Source organism: Notamacropus eugenii, chromosome 4 (genome assembly GCF_028372415.1).
Source record: "Notamacropus eugenii isolate mMacEug1 chromosome 4, mMacEug1.pri_v2, whole genome shotgun sequence".
NCBI classification, from domain to species: domain Eukaryota; kingdom Metazoa; phylum Chordata; class Mammalia; order Diprotodontia; family Macropodidae; genus Notamacropus; species Notamacropus eugenii.
Window position 1 is genome coordinate 234,995,873 of NC_092875.1, and position 20,611 is coordinate 235,016,483.

The window sequence follows — 20,611 nt, forward strand, 5'->3', positions numbered from 1 at the left end:
CATTTATTGATTTGTTAGTTATACAGACTTAAGACAGTGCTAATATTTTAGATTAAACTTAAAATTTTGTATGTATATGCATTTCCTTTCTTCTCCCACCCCATCAATGTTGGTTGTTAAATTTTTTACCATAACACCTTGATTTCTCTAAAACCTTATTTTTGAGTTGAACAAGAGTACAACATAAAGATCAGGGAATGAAGTTGTCATGGGCCTAGAGGCTTGGCAGGATAATGAGGATGATGATGAAAAGAATGGCTGTCATTTACATGGTGCTTTAACATTTGTACACTACTTTACATCCATTTTCTCATTTGAGCCTTGCAACACCTCTATTTAGGAGGCTAGTATAATAGTGAGAAGAGGAGATGACCTTTAATAAGTTGTTTGTAGTAAGAAGAGAAAGGAAAAACAGATGAAAAAACAGATACTTTTGAGGTTAATTGACAGGAGTGGCAAACTAATTGGATACTGGTGGTGTGAATGCGAAGGGCGCTACGGTACAGCGCACAGAGTTTCATCAAAGACTTGAGTTTGACTCTCCCCCCTTCATGTGTTATGTGACTATGGGCAAACAACTATGTTTCAGAACCTCAGTTTCCTCATTTGTAAATGGTATCCACATCTACCTCATGAGAATGGTGTAAGGATCAAAGGCAAGAGGTATTAAGCAATTTGAACATTTTATAACAGACATTATAACAGTGAAAACGAAACTGAATTCAGTCAGAAGAAGGGATCAAACTGTAGTTCTGCTACATCTTACCTATGTGAAGTTGAGTGAATCAATTCACTTAAGGTCTATTTCTTCATAGGGAAAATGAGTGGGTGGATAAGAGTATCGCTAAAGTCCCTTCTAGTACTAAAATGAACCTATGATCTCATAGAGCTATTATTTAGTTCTTTCAGTTGTGTCTGACTCTTCATGACTCCATGTGTGGTTTTCTTGGTAAAAGATACTAGAACAGTTTGCCATTTCCTTCTCCAGATCATTTTACAGATGGGGAAACTGAGGTAAACATGGTTAAGTGACTTTACCAGGGTCACACAGCCATCTGAGGACAGATTTGTACTCAGGAAGATGCATCTCCCTGACTCCAAGTCTGGCACTCTATCTACTGTACTACATAGCTGCCCTGATCTTACGGAAAGTGCAATTAAAGAGGATTCTGTTGTTTTGAGCCTAGTTAACTGGTAATGGTACCCTTAATAGAAACAGAAAAGTTTGGAGGAAATCTGGGGGAGAAGATAATGAGTTCAGTTTTAGGGACATTGAGTCAGAGGTGCCAGCAAGGTACATAGACAGACCTATCTAACAGGCAGTTGGAAATATGGCACCAGAGCTCTGTGGAGAGGTTGCAGGTAGTGATATAGAACTGGGAATAATTTCCATTAAGGAAGTAAGTGAAGCTCTGGAAGTAGAAGTGATAGCCCAGAGAGAGAGCAGATAGTGTCTTTCCATGAAGAAAAGGCCTGGGGTATGGCTGATACTTAAAGTGGGGGAGAAGAACGAGGAGAAATGTAGGAAACACAAAGAACATTTAGAGGGAGAGATGAAAGGGCAAATGTGACATTTCATGAAGACAATGGGAAGAGAGCACTGAGCCCAGTAATGTCAAATGTTACACAGAGGTCAAAGAGGGTAAGGACTGTAAAAAAGTCACTGCGTTTGTTAACAAAGTGAGTGACCTTGGAGAAAGCAGTTTCAGCAAAATGGTGTGGATGGAAGGAAGTCTACATGGACCTGAGAGTGGGGAGGTACTAATACCAGCAGTCATACTACAGTAATATAGAATATTAATGTATTATACTCTTATGCTAATACGTTATGCATATTATATAGTTATATTAGAGTTTACATTTCATGTGGGCTTTAAGGATTGTAAATAGACTTAATTTGATTTTCACCATGACATGGAGAGGGTGGTGCTACTGCTATCTAAATGGTGCTACTGCTATCTAAGGAAGAAGAGACAACAAACTACCTTCTTCCCCTCCCAAATGCTGTACTTTATTTTTTTAAAATTAAGTATTCACTTTCTCTCCCACCCACATTCTTCTTTCCTCCACTGGAAAAAAAGAAGAAAATAAAACACTGATAATAAATATAAACAATTAAACGCCCCCCCCCCCCCCACTACATTGGTCCTGTCTAAAAATAAGTCTCATTCTCCATCTTGAGTCTATCACTTTGCTGTCAGAAGGTGGGCAGTGCGTATCAGTGCCAGTCCTCTGGAATCTTTATGGGCCAATGCATTGTTCTGAGTCCTTAAGAAAATATTCTGTCAAAAAGTAGTAGAGAGACAGGAGAATATTTGGAAGGCTTAGCAGGATAAAAAGAAGGTTTGGCTATGGTCTTTTCTCCCTAGATAGGGGAGATCTGTTGTTGGCTTAGGAAAAGAAAGCAATTGAGAAGAGAAAAGGGGGATGACTGAGGTAGGATATGAGAGGCGTAAAGGACTATGAGTAATGGCAGAAGGGTAAGTTTTGGCAACAATGTCCATTTCTTACTCTGAGACTGTAGAGAATGAGTGAAGACAGGAGTTTGGAGGAAGGCAGTTGAGGGAGCACACACTAGTTGAGCTTAATATTTTCACTAAAGTAAGGGTCAGGGTTATGTGGGGAAACACTGAAGAAAGTGGTGGGGTTAGAGGCTGGATAACAGAAGGTCTAGAATAAATGTGGTAAACATAAAAGAGAGATTGCCACCTAGCAGTGAGGAATCAGTCATGGTTTCATGATATTATAATAAATACTCTGACAATACTCAGATAGATATGGGATATCTGACATGGATGTCCCCTCTAATGATGTTCTAAGGCCATGAGTCTTATAGCAACCCACTGACAGCTACTCTTGTTGGGTGATTCTTGTTCATGTCATCCTACAAATTCATCATTGAAGGTCCACCTAATCCCTTGTGGGGGCTTACTTTGCTTTCTTCTAACATACCATGAATATGAGGGGAGTACTCTGGGTCAAAGGATCTTAAATACAGAGCTGGAAGGGACCTCAAATGTTAAATGTTAAATTCTCTCCTTTCTCAGATGTGAAAACTAAGAACAACAGAGGTTAAGTGATTTACTCAAGGTCACATAGGCACTAAACATCAGAGGTAGAACCTGAATTCAGATCCTTTGACTCAAGAATACTCTTTCCAATGTTTCACACCATCTTATAATAACCATGTGATTTTACACTACATAAAGGCTTAAATTTAAAGTTGAACAAAAGTCATTTGGAGTAAGCTACTTTACTAGGAAAAAAATTCTCGAAGTCCCCAGACTAATTCTTGCTGCTGCTTATTACATTCTCCAGTGTCTACTGGTAAGAAGTATTTAAAACAATATTTTCTGTCCCAAGTAAAGCCCTAGTTTTCTGATGACAGCAATTATTAGTAGCTAATAATTATTAATAAAAAACATTAGGGAGGGCATCTTGTAAAGATGAAAAACCTAGAGCACAAGTTTTAATGCACTAAAGAAATCAGACAGACAAAATGGCATAATAGATAGAGCACTGAACTTGGAGCTCTAAAGGCCTGGATTCAAACTCTGCCCATGACATTTATTAATGGTATGATAATGAACATATACTCCTTAATATCTCTGAGCTTGCTTCAGCGAATACTCTAAGATTATGAATTACGGATGAATTTCTCAAAGGCTTAGGTAAAGTATATACAGAAAGTCTCTCTTCTAAGGATCTTCAAACATAGAATTAACTAAAATTTCCAATCCAAGGTCTTTACAACAGGAAAACAAATTAATAATTACAGTGCAATAAACAATTTTCCAACTTAAGTTTATACACTGCCCAGAGAAAAAGAAATGAGAAAGGAGTTACAGAACTTGTAAAAGACATCAAGACTGTGATTAAACTTACCTTGTGTGGCAATATAGTGATTAGGCCGGTGGTAACCCTAAAAAAATTTAAAAAAAGGCTTATTTGACAAACTTAAAACCCACGAGTGGAACATAAGTCACTTGTTAAATTCACTGAAATGAACTCACAGGCAAATATCAGGGGTTAACATATTCAGTGTTGAGATTAAACATATCTAACACATTGACTTTCTTTTAACAAAGGAAGGGATATCAAATCTAAGAGTCATGATGATTTCAAGGGAGGCATGAGTAATTAATCATATGACAACTGTGAGGTGACAGATGCACAATAAACACCAACAACTTACGGATTCTCTGAAATAATACAATGCTGGCTCTCATCAGAGGACAAATAGATTTTGCTATGTAATGTACAATAGGATTTAATTGTTTCTCCCCACTGACCTAGCAATACCAGTTTCTATCCAGGGAGGTAACTTGACAAGAGAAGATCTACATGTATGAAAATATCCATAGTAGCTCTATTTGTAATAAGTAAAAGCATTGGAAAGATGAAAACAAGTCAACAATTAGGAAATGGCTGAATGAACAAATGACAATATATGTATGTGATGGAATTTAATTCTATAAGCAATGAGGTTTGACACAAAGATCCCTGGCCCCTGGCCCTGCCACCATGGACAATTTTCTTTCTTATTCTTGCTGCATTGACTTTTTGTTGTTGGTGGTGTTTGTAAAAAGCTTTTAAAATTTTATACAGTTAAAATTGTATATTTTCTCTTTTATGATCCCTTTTGAGCATGTTTTAGTTATAAACACCATATCTAGGAACAGCTGTAAATAACACTTCTTTCCACTCTACTTTCTCTCTCATTTTCTTTTAATGCTTCTGCCTTTTACATTAAGGTCACATGTCAGTTTGGAACTTATTGTGGTCTCCGATATGAGTCGCTGATCTAAATCTATTTTCTGCCAAACTGCTTTCTAATTTTTCCAGCAGTTCTTATCAAATAGGGAATTCTCCAAATACTTTATGTTCTTGAATTTACTGAACCATGGGCTACTGAGTTTGATTATTTATGATACCTGCTTATCTTTTCTTTTCCACTGACCTACTTAAAAATTTTTTTAAACAGTACCACACAGTTTTGATGAGTATAGTTATTTTAATAGCACTTAAAGTTTGTAAATGCTACTCTTTTTTCCTTACTACTTCCTTATCACATGATTTCCCGAGGGATTCTAGGCCTTTTGTTTTCCAAATGATTCTATTATTATTTTGTCTAGTTATAGTAATTAAGTTATTGATCACTTGATTGGAATAGGACTAATATAGATAATATCTTAATTTCTAATATACTGGTATGATTCATCCATGAAGAGTAGAAGAGTTCTTCCAATTATTGGACTCCCTTGATTTTAAAGTATTTTGTAATAACACATCGCTTAATTATATATGGTTAGTTTGACTCCTAAACATTTTGTGCATTCTAGTCATTTTGAATGGAATCTATCATTTTTTTTGTTATTAAAATATAGAAAAGCTAAGGACGTTTAAGAACCTTTCTGTATACTGTTAATTTTTTGAAGTTATTCATCCTCTCCATTACTTTTGGTGCAGATTCTTTTAAACATGATAAAATTACATGCCTAAACTTAAAGATTAACATTATTTGCAAAGAAGAGATATTCATTTTTCCATTAAATACACAGGTAAAGCAAAGATGTCCTCTCTTGCCATTAGTATTTCACATAGTTGCAAATATTCTAGTGATAACAATTGGAGGGAAATTAAAGGAATAAATGAATAGAAAAAATTATCTCTGTGCAAAATTATCTCTTTTCACTATTAATCTATTTAGAAATAGCTCATAACCTTATAGCTTTATGTTAGTTCATAACAGATTTATAATGTTTGAATTTCATTATATATGCATATATTTTTAACTCTAATTGTTTTCTTAATTTCAAAGTTTTTATTTCTTCTAGAAATTTTATCAATTTTGTTTGCTTTTAGTTTTGTTGCCTTTCTTCTCTCCCTTGTTCTCTTGCCTGCTTTCTTTTGTTGCTACCTTCCTCTTACCTCCTCTCTTTTCCTCATCTTCTTTTACCTACCTGCTCTTTTTTAGAGTTTGGACCCTTGGAGTCAAGGGTGTAGGAAGCTGTCTGGTATGGAAACTACCTTCATCAATTGATTGTGAAATCATTTACAGCTGATTTTAGAAAGTTGCTTGGGCCTGGAGAGGAGAAATGACTTGTCTAAGGCTATACAATCAGTCAGCATTCATTAAGTAGCTATTATGTTCCAGGCACTGTGATAGGATACATACAGTACAGTACAATACAAATACAGTAAATCAAATAATTTCTACACATTCTTACATATTCTATGCAGCTTACATTCTGCGTGTGTGTGTGTGTGTGTATGTGTGTGTGTGAAGGTATGCGGTGGTAGAGAGACAACAAAGAAGATATGCGTATATACATATATGTATATTTCACACATACACACATACACACATGTATTTAAGTCAGAGGCCAGGCCAGGACATGAATCCAGGTCATTAGGACTATTGTTTGACTAACTGACTATATCTTTATTTCCTCTCTAGGGTTTTGTTAGGTTATGGTTTCTTTCTTCTCATTTTTGATTTTGATAGTGTGTTCTTCTTAAAAAATCTAAATTAGCTAATTTTTCAAACAATTTTCTTAGCATTTAAAAACTTTTTGCCACCTTGTTTAATTGTTTTTATTTTGATTCTGTTTATGTCTCATTTAATTTTCAAAATCACTTGTGTGCTTTTGGAGGGTTATTAATTGGTTGTTTTTCTAGCTTTTTAATTGCATGCTCAAGTCATTAGTCTTATCTTTTTCTCATTACTAATGTGTGTTCAAGAGACATGCATTTTCCTCTAAAGACTATTTTAGATGCATTTCATAAATTTTTGTTCTCTTACTCATCATTTTCTTTAACATAATATTTGATTATTTCTATGATTTATTCTCCCATTATTAAGGGATTTTTTGTCAATTTATATCTGAAACTTTTGTTCCTGTCTCCTTTATTAGTTAAATTTTTTATTGTTATGATCTGTTAAGGAAATGTATAAGGTTTCTCCCCTTCTGCCTTTATTAGTACTTTAGGCCATAGCACATAATCTCTCTCAAGTCTCATAGCACCTGAGAAAATGAGTATTTTCTAAGATTCCTATTATTAGCCTCCATAGGTTTATTCAATATAGTTTTTTTAATATGGTCTCCAGTTCTTTAATTTTTTCCTTCTTTATCTTTTTTGGTAGATTTGTAATAGGTTCTATTAGAGAAAAAACATCAGTTTTCAACCATTTGTAACTCTAGCATCTAGGCCTAGACATTTGTTTGCCTTTAAGAACTTAGCTTCTATGTCATTTAGCATGTATAATGATATTATTCACACCCTGTGATGATTTTTAACAATAATATAGTTTCCTTGCTTGTCTTTCTGAATGGATGTATCTATGTTACAGTATGAAGCAAAATTATTGTTGCAACTTCTACTTTGTAGGTTCTAGCTAAAGCACCTTGGATTCACAGTAAACTTTATTCTAATCACCGAATTCATATTGACTCTCATAATTTAGGTATGTTTGTTGTAGGCAATAAATTGTTGGATTCTATTTCCTAATTCCTTTTGCAACTGACTCACATTTTATGGGTGAATTCAAACCATTATTGTTCAAGGCTATAATTGTTCATTTTATTTTTGGTTCCATTAGGTCCTGTCTAGTCTTTTTTTTTTTTTTGAAGTAGTAGCACAAAGAAATTTATATTTTGTCTTATATGTAACAGTTGAATTTTATTCCTCTGTTTCTCTATTCCCTGGCTTCTCTTAATTCCTTAGCTGCCCTCCCACTCCTCTACCCCCCTCTACATATTCACACAGTTCCTTGGATTCTACTTTTGTTGGCATAATTTTTATAAAACCTTCTCCATCTGATCCAGATTAGAATATATGTATAGGGATTACTTAATCCTCCTCAATGTTTTACCTATTTATTTGATTGACTTTTACTTGTGATGCCCAACTTCAAGGGATAATTTCTTTGTTCACTATTTCCTTTAGACCTCTATTTGTTCTTGTTCAGCTGTTTCTTTTCAGATGAGCATAGTGAATGGAAAGAAAACTAACCACCAACTGGATTATCTAGGTTCAAATCCCACTATACTGACTCTGAGATTGGAATTTCACTTTCGAACTCAGTCTTCTCATATTCTTATACTATGGAATAATCTTTTACTCACATTTGCTTTATAAGTTATGTTTGCTTTGTTAAAATTCTGATACTTGGTCAATTTGTGTATCAAATTAATATTATGCCTGCCTCTGTTCTTGAGTAGAAAGGATAATTTCTGATAATTTTGAAAATTATCTTTTCTTATCATGAATAATACCCTGATATGCAGGACAGGCATTATGGTGGCATGAGGTAATTTCCCTTATTCTCTACATATCATAGATTAGCTCTTGTCTTTGCAAAAAGTATTATGCTATTCAAACTGATAATTTTTTGATATGTCAAGTTGTTTATAGCACTTCAAAAATTTGCTCTCCTGCTTTTTCTTTTCTATTTTGTAACATTTTTTTTTGGTCTGAGCCATTCTATCCCCAGAAAGCCTACTGTTTTATTGTTGCTGTTTTTCCCCAGGATGTTTTTAAGATAGGGATTCTCATGGTTGTAATTTTGTGTTCATTTCAAATTTTGATTCTTACAGATTCCAGGTATTCCTTTTTTATTTCTTATTGACTTTGTAAACTACTCTAGAAATTCTTACAATAATATCTCAAGAACTGTTATAGTGCTGGTCACTCTGGATGGGACTAACCAATAAAGACTCAGTCCTCGAAGCATGAGGAATTTCAGTAGCCAGTTTTGATCATGATGACTCAGGATTAGCACCATGTCATGAAGAAAAGTCTTCGAAGTGGCTTTAGAGGGGCTGATGATAGAAAAGTGGCTGAGCCCGAACCGAGTGTGCATATGAATGGCCTGAGTGACCAATTTCTCAATCTTCCCCTGGTGGATCTCAAGTAGGGATTACTTAAACAACTTAGGAGGTATTGTACTATTATTATCTATATTTTTTTGCATTAGAAAACTGAGGCAAGTAGAGGCTAACTGACTTGCCCAGCGTCATACAACTACTAAGTGTCTGAGACTGGATACGAAGTCACATATTAACTCCAGACACAGCTCTCCATCCACCGTACCACCTGGTTACTTCACTATTTTGAGGGACCAACCTGTCAGTGACAGTGTAAATCAGATGGATCACGCCCCCCTTAAGGGGCTATATTGTCAGATTTCTCCCATTCTTTTAACTTTCGTTATTTATGCGTTGCACAAGGGTCTCCTTTTGTGCTTATTTTTATTCATTTTTTTAGTCCTACCCTTAGTTTTCTCATCAGTTTTTTCTGTGAGGATTCCTCTTCTTTCCCCCTTTTGTGTTGTTCTTTTATTTTATTTAGTTAATTTGTTACTGTTTGGAGTTGGTGAAAAGGAGCTAGTCTTTGTCATGGACACTTAGTTGCCATCTTGCCAGAAGTTTGCTTGGTGGGGTTTTTGTATACGTCACAATGAGATGCTCAAATATAATGAAACATATTAGAGAATTTTTTTTATAGAATATAAAGATTATTAAAACTACTTGTAAGCTTGTCTGTGATGTTTTTTTTTTTTACTTTAAAAAACACCAAGTTTTCTTTCATACAGATAGATAATGTGCTGTGTATACTACAAAATGGCACTGGGCAAAATCCTAAGTAGTGCTTGCTCCTATAGAGCCTAGAAACTCATCCCTTATTCAACGAACCTTACTGCTCACTAAATGAAGTCCCAATTTCTCAACAATCAACATTCCAGGTCCTCCATAAAGTAGCCCCAACTAATCTTTTTTAGTCTTAAATTCCATTACTTTTCTACAGGAACTCTCCACTCTAGCTAATTTAGGCTCCCTTAATGTAACTTGTGCTTTACTGTCTCTGTATCCTTTCTCGTATCATTCTTTCTATCCTGAATATCTTCCCTCCATTTCTTAGAAATCTCATCCATCCTTCCTGGACCCACTCAAATATTACATCTTCCATAATTCTTTCTCCTATCATACTAGCTACAAATAATCTCAGCATCTCTCTAAAACTCAAAGCACTTAGTCTGTATTATTCACTTGGCTTTTGTTACAATCACTTAGAATTCTAGTTAATTGCATATATGTCTTATCGTAAGAGGAAGAAGGCCAGAGATCATGTTTTTAGAATAGATGCTCATTACCTATTTATTGAAATGAATGAAATATGCTCTAAGGACAGACATTCCTTGCCAAATCCAGTAAATATTTCTTAATCTCAAAAGCCAAACTTGTTTCGTTGTCTGAGTTTTCAGTTATCACGGTATGTCTGGGTTTGGGTTTTATCTGATGTTTGGGGCATAACGTGCTTTCCAAATAATCATTCCTGAAATTCCAGGAACATGTACAAGAAGCACTGCTCTGTGCAAGCTTCTAAGAGAAATATTTAAACTTCTTTGAGTCATTTACAGGTAATACTTAACTGATGATCTTGATCTATAAAATCACAGAATTTCAGAGATAGCAGGGGACCTGAGTAGCTACAGAGTATAACCCTATACCTGACTAAGAATCGCTAGTATAAAAAAACTGACAAGGAGACAAAGGAAATAAAAACCCTTATTTTAAGGTGACAATTTTAAAGATAAAGCCTTTATGTGAAAGTCTCTAGGAAATTATAAGTGATGACAACCACACAGAGCAACAATATAATACATAATGTACATAATAGCTCATAACATATCACTTTTCATTTTACAAAGAATTTTCTTTACAACTACTTCTATCCTCATTTTACTAAAGAGGAAACTAAGCTTTCCAGAGTCTATGTTCAAGAACCAAATTACTTGCCTAAGGCAAAATGGAAATAAGTGGAAGGGCCAGAACTCAGATTTTCTAACTCAAAACCACATATTCCTGCCTTTAGACCAAGATAGATACTTCCTATTTCTCATGGATGGTGAGGATGTTAAGAGTTTGTTTTCTGCAAATTATGGTCTTAAAAGGTAATTCTGACTGCTCCTTGATTTCCAGTTGACTTTTGATTTCATTCATTCTTTCAGCAGAAAACATACTGTCTGTTAAAGAATTTATTCTAATGTAAAACATTAAGTTAACATGGTACAGAATGAACAAGGAAGCAGTCTTCAATAATTAAACAGCGTGCATATTTAATGAAATGTCTTGCTTGCATTAGAAGTCCTAGTTAACAGCTGCACACTACTTTGAAGGCAACTTTAAAGTGCCATGATGACAAGAGATTGCAAATCACTGTATTAGGAATTACAGAGTTTTGTCACATTAATATGCAAACAGATTTTTTTTTAAATGTGGAATTATGCCAAGTTGTTGACAGAAAACGAAAATAAGATATTCTTGGTCCACATCAAGAAGGGCAACAAATAGTACTACTGACAAATTCTCCAAGAAATGGGCTGATTTGGAGAAAGGAATGATTATATTTTTGTTGACAAGTATTCAGATTTATAAAGTGATGCCAATTCAATTCAATTCAGCCAAAATTTATTAATGTCACAGAATCTAAGAGTTAGAAATGATATGAAAGGAAATCTAGTAAAATTCAAATCTAACTAACAATTCCTTTTATAACATCTCCCATAAATCGTTTGTTTAGTCTTTAAAGACCTCCAATGAAGGAGAACCTACCCATCCAACTTCTGGGTGGCTCTAATGGCTAGAAAGTTTTTCTTTACCTCAGGTCTACACCTAATTCTCTGCAACTTCACCTGCTTTTCACCCTTCTGCCAAATATATGAAATCTAATTACACTTTCACAAGATTGCTCTTCAAATTCTTAAAGACAGTTCTATGAACCCTTTAAGTCTTTTAAACCCTAGGTTTCAATTCCTTCAATTATTTTCCTCTTGCGTAATCTTCACTCCTCTCATTATCAGGGTCACTATCTTCTGGATGTGCTCCCAAAATGTGGTACCCAGGTCACCAGAATCCTTATTAATGCTTTTAAAGTTCCTTTTGTTGATATCATTTGTCCCCACATGGAACACCTGACACAGGTGATGGTCATTATGTCTGACAGTACTCAAGAGCCTCTGGTGCATTCCTGGGGAATATAGCAGATGTCTCTATTCTTTTCATCAGGTCAAAAAATTGCTTTCTCAGCACCACTGAGTAGAGAGTCACAAATTTTTCCCACTGACCCTACTGGATGATCTCTCAATTAACAGCACCTGTTAGTCCATTATTCCTTGGCACTAGAAGCTACATCCTCTATACATGGTTCAGCTCCTCATTCCATAAATGGCATCTCCTATTCATTTTACATCTCCAAATCTCCTTCTCCTTCCTAATTTTTATCACAGTCTTCTACTTCTAAACTCTGATATAGATGGGGTTTCCATTTTGCCTCTCATATCTCTTTTTTTTCTTGGTTTTCTCTTTGAAGTAATTCTCCTTTCTCCCATGAAACACTATATCATCACTGATATCCCAGAGAGTAGAAATGAACACAAAGTGATATTCCTAAAGCACAGGTCGGACCATGTCATGTCTTTCACAGAATCTAGTAGTTGCCTATTACTTCTAGGATCCAAACTCAACTCCTCTGGTAGGTACTGAAAGCCCATCTTGACCTGAGTCCAACTTACTTTCTCAGATTTACTGGAGAACCTCAACAGACTCTACACAAAATTATCCTGTATTTATTTTGTATATTTTTATTGTATATTTCTTGTTTTTATACACATGGTCAGGGGCTATTTCATTGTTGTTTGTATTTTCCTAGCACCTGGTGCCATACCTGGCACATAACTTGTACTTAATAAATACTTACTGGTGATTTTTTTTAATAGTCTATTCACTTTCTTCTTTGGGATAAAGACCAACTTGTCTGTTGGATGTACCTAGGACTTGTAGAAGCGCAAACCTTGTGGGTCACAGTAAAATCCTCTTTAGTGTCTATACTTGCTGGAAGCATGTCTCTTAGTCATTCACTTTCTTTTTGATAGGGGTCCTAGCTAAGCCTTGTGGTTAATTACTGCATGAAACTGCCTGTTTGTGAGTTATGAGACTTGAGATAATGAAAATTTGAAAGACCACGAACTCGAATCACAGTGTTTCCTTTTGCCACTTGTCACTCCAGCTTTCCTTTTACTCTCCAGGAGAGACAAGGTTTAATTTACTTAGGAGAAGAGGTAACTAAAATAAATATAGAAGGCATAATGCAGTAATATCCCTGGCCTGTACTTTGAACAGTGTGTTTCTACCAGTTTCATACTTGGGTTTACTACCTGGCCTCTCAAGGATACGTTAAAAAACAATTATCTTTGCTCATTACTTTAGTCATACATACATCAATATAATTTCCATTAATGTAGTCTGAGTTTGTATCTCCTTCTAGTGTCTGCAGCCTTACTCGAGAATGATCATCTGAAAAAAGAACAGAAAAAAATTCTATTATGTGTGCTAATAGTTACAGCATATAGATACATTATATATACATAATTTGTATTCATGCTATTTTAAAGAGAAATAGACATTAAGAACTATGCTCTTTCTAAACTGCTAAAACTAGGAACAGGGATTTAAGAATATTTATATTTATAGCAAAATTTCATTATTTAGTCTTTGACCATTTATAAACTTAAAAATTTCAGATTTTGGGCATGTCAACTGACTTTTACAGCACTGTACCTTTAATACAAATACCATGACAGGCCTTTTGAATACAAAGTTAAAACAAAACAAGTCCTAACCTCCTGAGGCTTAGATTCTGACAAAAGGTTTTGTGTGTGTGTGTGTGTGTGTGTGTGTAAAATATGGACATAGATAAATAAGTAACTTGGAAGTAAAATTGTCCTGTAGGCACAAATAGCAGGGGCAAGGCATCAGAGAAAGCTTCATGAAAGAGGAGGTACCTGAGATAACTCATGAAACAAGCTAAGAGAAAATGATGATTCCAGAGAATACAGATATTTCTTTTTTTTTTTTTGAAACAGAAACTTTTTAATAAGGTTAAGTATATTCTATAAAGTCACAAAACCCAGAAGGTAGGATTACACAGAAAGCTTTTAGGGTCAAGCACCATGGCATTCACATGGTACAGACACGTACCGCAGGCTACTGTTTGGAAGAATTCATTCCAGTACAGCCCTAGACCAGAAACCTAAATGAAAGACAAGGAATGGGAAAGACCAAAGAGGTGCAGTGTTGGCTGGCCCTAAGCTCAGACTATATGCAAACACAGAGTCCCAAATGACGCAACCCAGGGCTGCATGTGCTCTCAAGGAAGCTAATGTTCCCCCCATCCTGGAGGAGTGGTACTGAAGGGCTGGCTGGGCTTGTCTGGGGGTTTCCTTTACGTTACAGACTGACTTGTTTCCTGGTTCCCTCAGCCTCCATGCTCAGGCTTTGCTTGTTTCCAGAGCTCAGGGGAGAGTAGGAGGAAGAAGAAATGGTATAAAGGCAGATAGGATAGGCACATGATTGATTAAGAAGAAGGTTCACTTGTGGGGAAGGGAGCTTAACTCACACGCACATGTCTTCAAACTAGTGTGTGGTCCACAGTGAAGTTTTTAAATGGTCCAGTTTAAGCAGACAAGATCCCTCAAATGGTATAATGTCTTCTGCAGGTGGGCCTAGAAAGCATTTGAGAGGGAGGAGCTGTCCCAGGAGGGTGCCCAGAACCAAAAGTCCCCTGACTTTGCATAGTAAGGCTGGCTCAGTGACATCACCCCCTGAGTAGCTCTGGAGCACCTTTCTTTTAAAGAGCTAGCTCAGATTGAGAAAGCATTCCTTGGGAAAGACTCCCATGAGGGAGGTTGCTGAAGGCACAGAAGGTGGTTGGCCCAGCTGCCTGGGTGCATTTGGACACAAGGCACTACATGCTGCAGTCTGAGTTAAACTGCCTCCATCTCTTTGCAGGGCCCAGCATCACAGGATCACAGGACCGAGAGAAGGAAGGGGCCTAGTGACCCCCCAGCAGGAACACAGCCCAGGTTGTGAAGCAGATGGTAGAATGTCCCAGAAGGACATGGTGGATATCTATGCATATTACAACTGTTATTTGTCGATTTGTTTGTGGAAAAAGACCACAAATGGAATTGTGAAAACATTGTCTGAAGGTACAGAGACAATCAGCTCGGACAGAAAGCACGGTTAATCAGGGAACGCCAGCGCAGACTTGTCAGCTGAAAACAACAGAGGCCCATGTTCTGAAGTGGCCCATCTCCCTTTGGTACAAGCAGTGCAGGGAGACAGCAGTTTTTTCGTATGATTTCTACCAACGAAACCATGAACCCAAGAAAGAGCAACACATGATTTCATAGAAAAGAAGCATAGCCAGCAAGAAACGAGAGGCCCTATTAGAGAAAGCATGAAAAAAAGCGAGTGGCTAAGAGAAAGAAGTCCGGACAGGTGTGCACTTTAGTACATTTCTTTCTTTTTTTGGTTAGAGTATCGCAAAGATGGAGCCATGTCTTCTGTGCAGATCAGGCAGGATCTGGGCCATCATCCTGCAGGGCTCCTCATAAGCTGGTGGGTCTGGCAGATGACAGCAAAGCGCCGATCCGTTTCCCAGAGCATCACGGACGTCTTGTGCTGCTGTCCTTGGAGGCCTTCACTCATCCCCGGGCTTCATCCGCATCTGGGCTTGCATCTGCGCAATCATCTCCTGCATTCTTGGGAGCTCAGCTTCCTTCTGCTGAAGAATCTGGTCCTTGTCAACCACCTCGTTCCCCTCTGGCCGGCCGCCATGTTTCAGCCTCTCTGAGCGGAAGTTTTCATAATGCAAATCCTGGGTTACTTCTTGTAGGTCCTGCATGTGCGTTACCAACATAGTCCTCAACTTTAGGAAATCATTATGTTCTGGATTCTCCACCTCAACCACACCCCAAGGATACAGGCGACCTCTGATCTTTCTTCCTTTGACTTCAATGAGTTGGTTAGAGCCAATAACAGCAAACGGTATGCTGGCCTTCAGGACTCTGGTTTGTTCTTTAAACTCATCTTCATCAGAGTCTGCATCAGGCAGCTGATAAATTCGAATGCCGTGTTCAGAGATTTCATCAAGGATCCTATGTTTCAGCCTCTCCCGCTCCTTTAGCGTCAGGGTGTCTGCCCTGGCAATCACTGGTACAATGTTCACTTTGCTGTGAAGCGCTCTCATGAACTCCACGTCCAAGGGCTTCAACCCATGCCCAAAGGGAGAGATGAAATAGAAGCAGCAATGGATGCGGTTGTTCACAATATGGCGCCTGTTCAACCCGCTCTCATCATGAAGGTACCGTTCAAACTGATTATCGATGTAGTAGATGATGGTTTTGAAGCAGTCTTGACTATTAATGGCATCTCCATAGCCTGGTGTGTCGACCACCGTCAGCTGGAGTTTCACACCTCGCTCCTCAATTTCCACTGTTGAAGCTTCAATCTCAACTGTCCTCTCAATTTTCTCTGCAGCTCCAGGAATATATCGCTCTGGTTCGGCAGATTGGCAAATCCCACGTAGCCCGCTGTCTCAGAAGGAAGCTTCTTATCTCCTGACTGGGACATGATGAGTCACTCTGAGTTCTGGCCTCTCTCTCGGCTCCGCGGTGGCTCCTCAGGGGGCAGTGGCTCCGGAGCCCGCGCCTCCCTCCCAATACAGATATTTCTTGAATGAAGGCACAGAGACAGGAGGCACAATGATAAGTCCAGAGAACAGCTAAGAGCTCATTTTGGCTAGAAAACAGTGGAGTGAAGGAGAAGAGCCTGACATTTAAAGCTCCCTAGCACCTGGAAAGACAGGCTCGATAAGACTGTGGAGGGCTTTAAATGCCAAACTGAAAAGTTTACATTCTATTCAATGTGCAATAAGGAGATAATTAAAAATTTTGAGCAAGTGAGTCAGATCTGTGTCTTAAGATTATTATGCTGATGGTTGTGTGAAGGATGGGTTGGAAATGTGAGGAGCTGGGCTAATAGAAATCAATTAGGAGGCTACTGAAATAGTCCAGGCAACAGGTGATAGGGCTTGAACCAGGAAGGTGGCAGTATGTGGGGAAAGTAGGGAAACAGAGGAGAAATGCTACAAAGGTACAATTGATAATATTTGGGAATGGGGTGGGTATGGTTGAGGCTAGGGTAAGGAAGACCAAAATTTAGCTCTAGGTTTGTGAATGTAGGAGGCTGGAGGGACAGTGGTGCCCTCAATAAGAAATAAGAAAGATTAGAGAAGGGAAATGTTTAGGATGAAATAAAATGACTTGTTGTTCAGCATGCAGTCTGGATTTTACCATGCCCCCAAAGCCTCTTCATCTGGAAGCTTCCTTCAACTCTAGAATTCATCATAAACTGGAAGTACTCTCTTACTTTTTTGGCCTTTCCTTCTGATTCAATGGCTCCTCCCCAAACTGCCATTTAAGGAAGGAGTCCAGGCCAGTAATGTCTAATTCCTGCACTCTGATCTTTCTCTACTATGTCACCTCAACCTCTTCTCACCCCTTTTATTGCTTTCTTTTATGTAAGTCTTCACCTTTTAGAATGTAAGCTCTATGAGGGCAGGGACTGTCTTTCTTTTTGCTTGCATCTGTATTTCCCATTGCTTAGCACAATGTAGGGCTCATACTAAGCACTTAATAGGTGCTTGTTGGCTTGTTTTTGGATGTGTAGAGTTTGAAATACTGATGAGACAGCCAAGTAGAGGCATCTCATAAAAAATGAGACTGATGGTTTAAGAACATATCAGGATTAAGTGAAAGGTTTTTCTTAAGGATAAGGAAGACATTTTTTTCTTGAAAGTAAGAAAGATGTCAGTAAGTGAGGACAGAATGAAGATGTGAGGTGGGAAAGTGATAGAACAAAGCAATGCCTCCATAGAAGAACTGGGAACAAGAGTTTAAATAGAAAGTCCACCTCATCTTCAGAGACCAGAACAAAAGAGGGGAGAATAAGAGATGATGCTAAAAAGCTTTTAAAGTATGGAATAGAGGAGAAGAAGAGGTTCATGGTAGAAGGTGTTGATATCCTCAACAAAATAAGAGGTAAGGCTCTCCGTTGGGAAACAGTATAACAGGAAAAAATTACCATGAAGAAATGCAGGACAGGAGAGATTAAACAGCACAAACATGTAACAGGTCTGGCAGCATAATTCCGCAATGACAATCAATTAGAAGAGGAGAATGTAGATATAAGGAATAACTCAGGTTTAGCCTTTAGCAAAGTACAGGCAATGATAGGACAATCTTGAGGCCCAGTACTCTAACCATTGAGCCTCCTACCTGCTCCTCTTTCCATATTAGTCATGTTGTGAAAGAAAACATGGACTAAAAAAGAGAAACCTCAAGAAAAACAAAGAAATAGCAATTATCAAAACCACTTGGTATTGGCTAAGAAACAGAAGAGTAGACAAGTGGAACAGACTTGGTACTCAAGACACAGTAGGCAAGGAATATAGTGACCTCCTGTTTGATAAACCCAAGGACCCCAGCTTCTGGGACAAGAACTCACTGGGAAAACTGGATAACAGTGTGGTGGAAACTAGGCATAGACCAATGGCTGACACAGTACACAAGAATAAAGTCCAAATGCGTACACAATCTAGGTATGAAGATTGATACCATGGACAGACTGGAGGAGCAAGAAATAGTGTATTTATCAGATTTGTGGAAAAGGGAAGAATTTTTGACTAAGGAAGAGATAGAAAGCATTATGAAATGCAAGATGGGTAATTTTGATTACATTAAACTGAAAAGTTTTTGCAAAACCAAACCCAATGCAGCCAAAATTAAGCGAGATGTAGTAAATTGGGAAAGAATTTTTACAGCTAATCTTGGGGATAAAGGCCTCATTTCTAGAATATATAGAGAACTGGCTCAAATGTACAACTATACAAGTCATTCCCCAATTGATAAATGGTCAAAGGATATGAACAGGCAATTTTCAGAGGAAGAAATTAAAGACATCTATAATCATATGAAAAAATGCTCTAAATCACTTTTGATTAGAGAGATGCAAATCAAAACAGCTCTGAGGTACCACATCACACCTATCAGATTGTCAAACGTGACAGAACAGGAAAATGATAAATGTTGGAGAGGATGTGGGAGAGTTGGAATTCATTGTTGGTGGAGCTGTGAGCTCATCCAACCATTCTGGAGAGCAATTTGGAACTATGCACAAAGGGCTACAAAAATGTGCATATCCTTTGACCTAGCAATATTGCTACTAGGACTGTATCCCCAAGAGATCATAAAAATGGGAAAGGGTCCCATATGTGCAAAAGTATTTATAGCAGCACTCTTTGTAGTTGCTAAAAGCTGGAAATCAAGGGGGTGCCCATTAATTGGGGAATGGCTGAATAAATTATGGTATATGAATGTAATGGAGTACTATTGCGCCATAAGAAATGATGAACAAGAGGACTACAGGGAGGCCTGGAAGGACTTATATGATCTGATGCTGAGTGAAAGGAGCAGAACCAGGAGAACTTTGTGCACAGCAATGACCACAGTGTGCAAGAGCTTTTTCTGGTAGACTTGGAACTTCATAATAATGCAAGAACTTAAAAAAAAAATTCCCAATGGTTTTCTAAGGCAAAATGCCTTCCACACTCAGAGAAAGAACGATGGAATTCATTCGCAGAATGCAGCAAATCATGTTTGTGTGTGTGTGCGTGCATTATGTTTTGATTTGTCATATGATTTCTTCCATTTATTTTAGTTCGTCTATATAGCATGACTATAGTGGAAGTGTATTCAATAGGAAAGTATGTGTAGATCCTATATAGATTTGTATGCCGTCTTGGGGAGGGATGGGGGTGGTGGGGGTAGGTATGGGGGCGGTAAAAATCTAAATTTTATGGTAGTGATTGAAGAACTCAAAAAATAAATAAATAAATAAAGAGAAAATCCCCCCCCCCATACCCCTCCCCACCAAAAGACCAAAGAAAGTTCAAAAAGTGTACTTCAATTTGTATTCAGACACCGTCAGTTCTTCCTGGGATGGAAAGCATTTTTCATCATAAGTCCTTCAGAATTGTCTTGGATCACTGTATTGCTGAGAGCAGCTAAGTCATTTACAGCTGATCATTTTACAATGTTGCTGTTACTTTGTACACAGGACATTTCACTTTGCATCAGCTCGTGTCTTTCCAGGTTTTTCTGAGAGCATCCTGCTCATCATTTCTTATAGCAAAATAGTATTTCATTGTAATCACATGCCAAAATTTGTTCAGCCATTCCCCAATTGATGGGCATCCTCTCAATTTTCAACTCTTTGTCCCCAGAACAGAGGTGCAATAAATATTTTTGTGTATATAGGTCCTTTTTCTTTCTGGTTTTTTAAAATCTCTTTTAGAATACAAACCTAATAGTGGTATTGCTAGGTCAAAAGGTATGTACAGTTTTATTGCCCTTTGGACATAGTTCCAAATTGCTCTATAGACTGGTTGAATTAGTTCACAATTGCACCAACAATGTATGAAAGTCTCATTTTGCCCACATTCCTCTAACATTTGTCAATCTAATAAGTATAAGGTAGTACCTCAGAATGGTTTTAATTTGCATTTCTCTCCCATCAATAGTGAGGTTAGAGCACTTTTTCACATAGCTTTGATTACTTCATCTGAAAACTTCATATCTTTTGATCATTTATCAATTGGGGAATGGATCTTATTTTTACAAATTTGACTCAATTCTCTATATGTT

At 37.4% G+C, this 20,611-nt stretch overlaps 1 protein-coding gene and 1 pseudogene across 8 annotated transcripts in view; both read right to left on the bottom strand.

The window, feature by feature from the left end:
- Window positions 1-20,611, bottom strand: part of PTPRM (protein tyrosine phosphatase receptor type M) — a 984,934-nt gene that overhangs the window by 119,045 nt on the left and 845,278 nt on the right. For all 8 annotated transcript variants that reach the window (XM_072604258.1, XM_072604256.1, XM_072604255.1 and 5 more), the window contains 2 exons: window positions 13,282-13,358; window positions 3,886-3,922 (listed from right to left, as the gene is read on the bottom strand). In XM_072604258.1, coding sequence (XP_072460359.1) covers window positions 3,886-3,922; window positions 13,282-13,358 — 114 coding nt within the window. The remainder of the gene's footprint in view (window positions 1-3,885; window positions 3,923-13,281; window positions 13,359-20,611) is intronic.
- Window positions 13,904-16,871, bottom strand: LOC140501061 (septin-2 pseudogene; annotated as a pseudogene).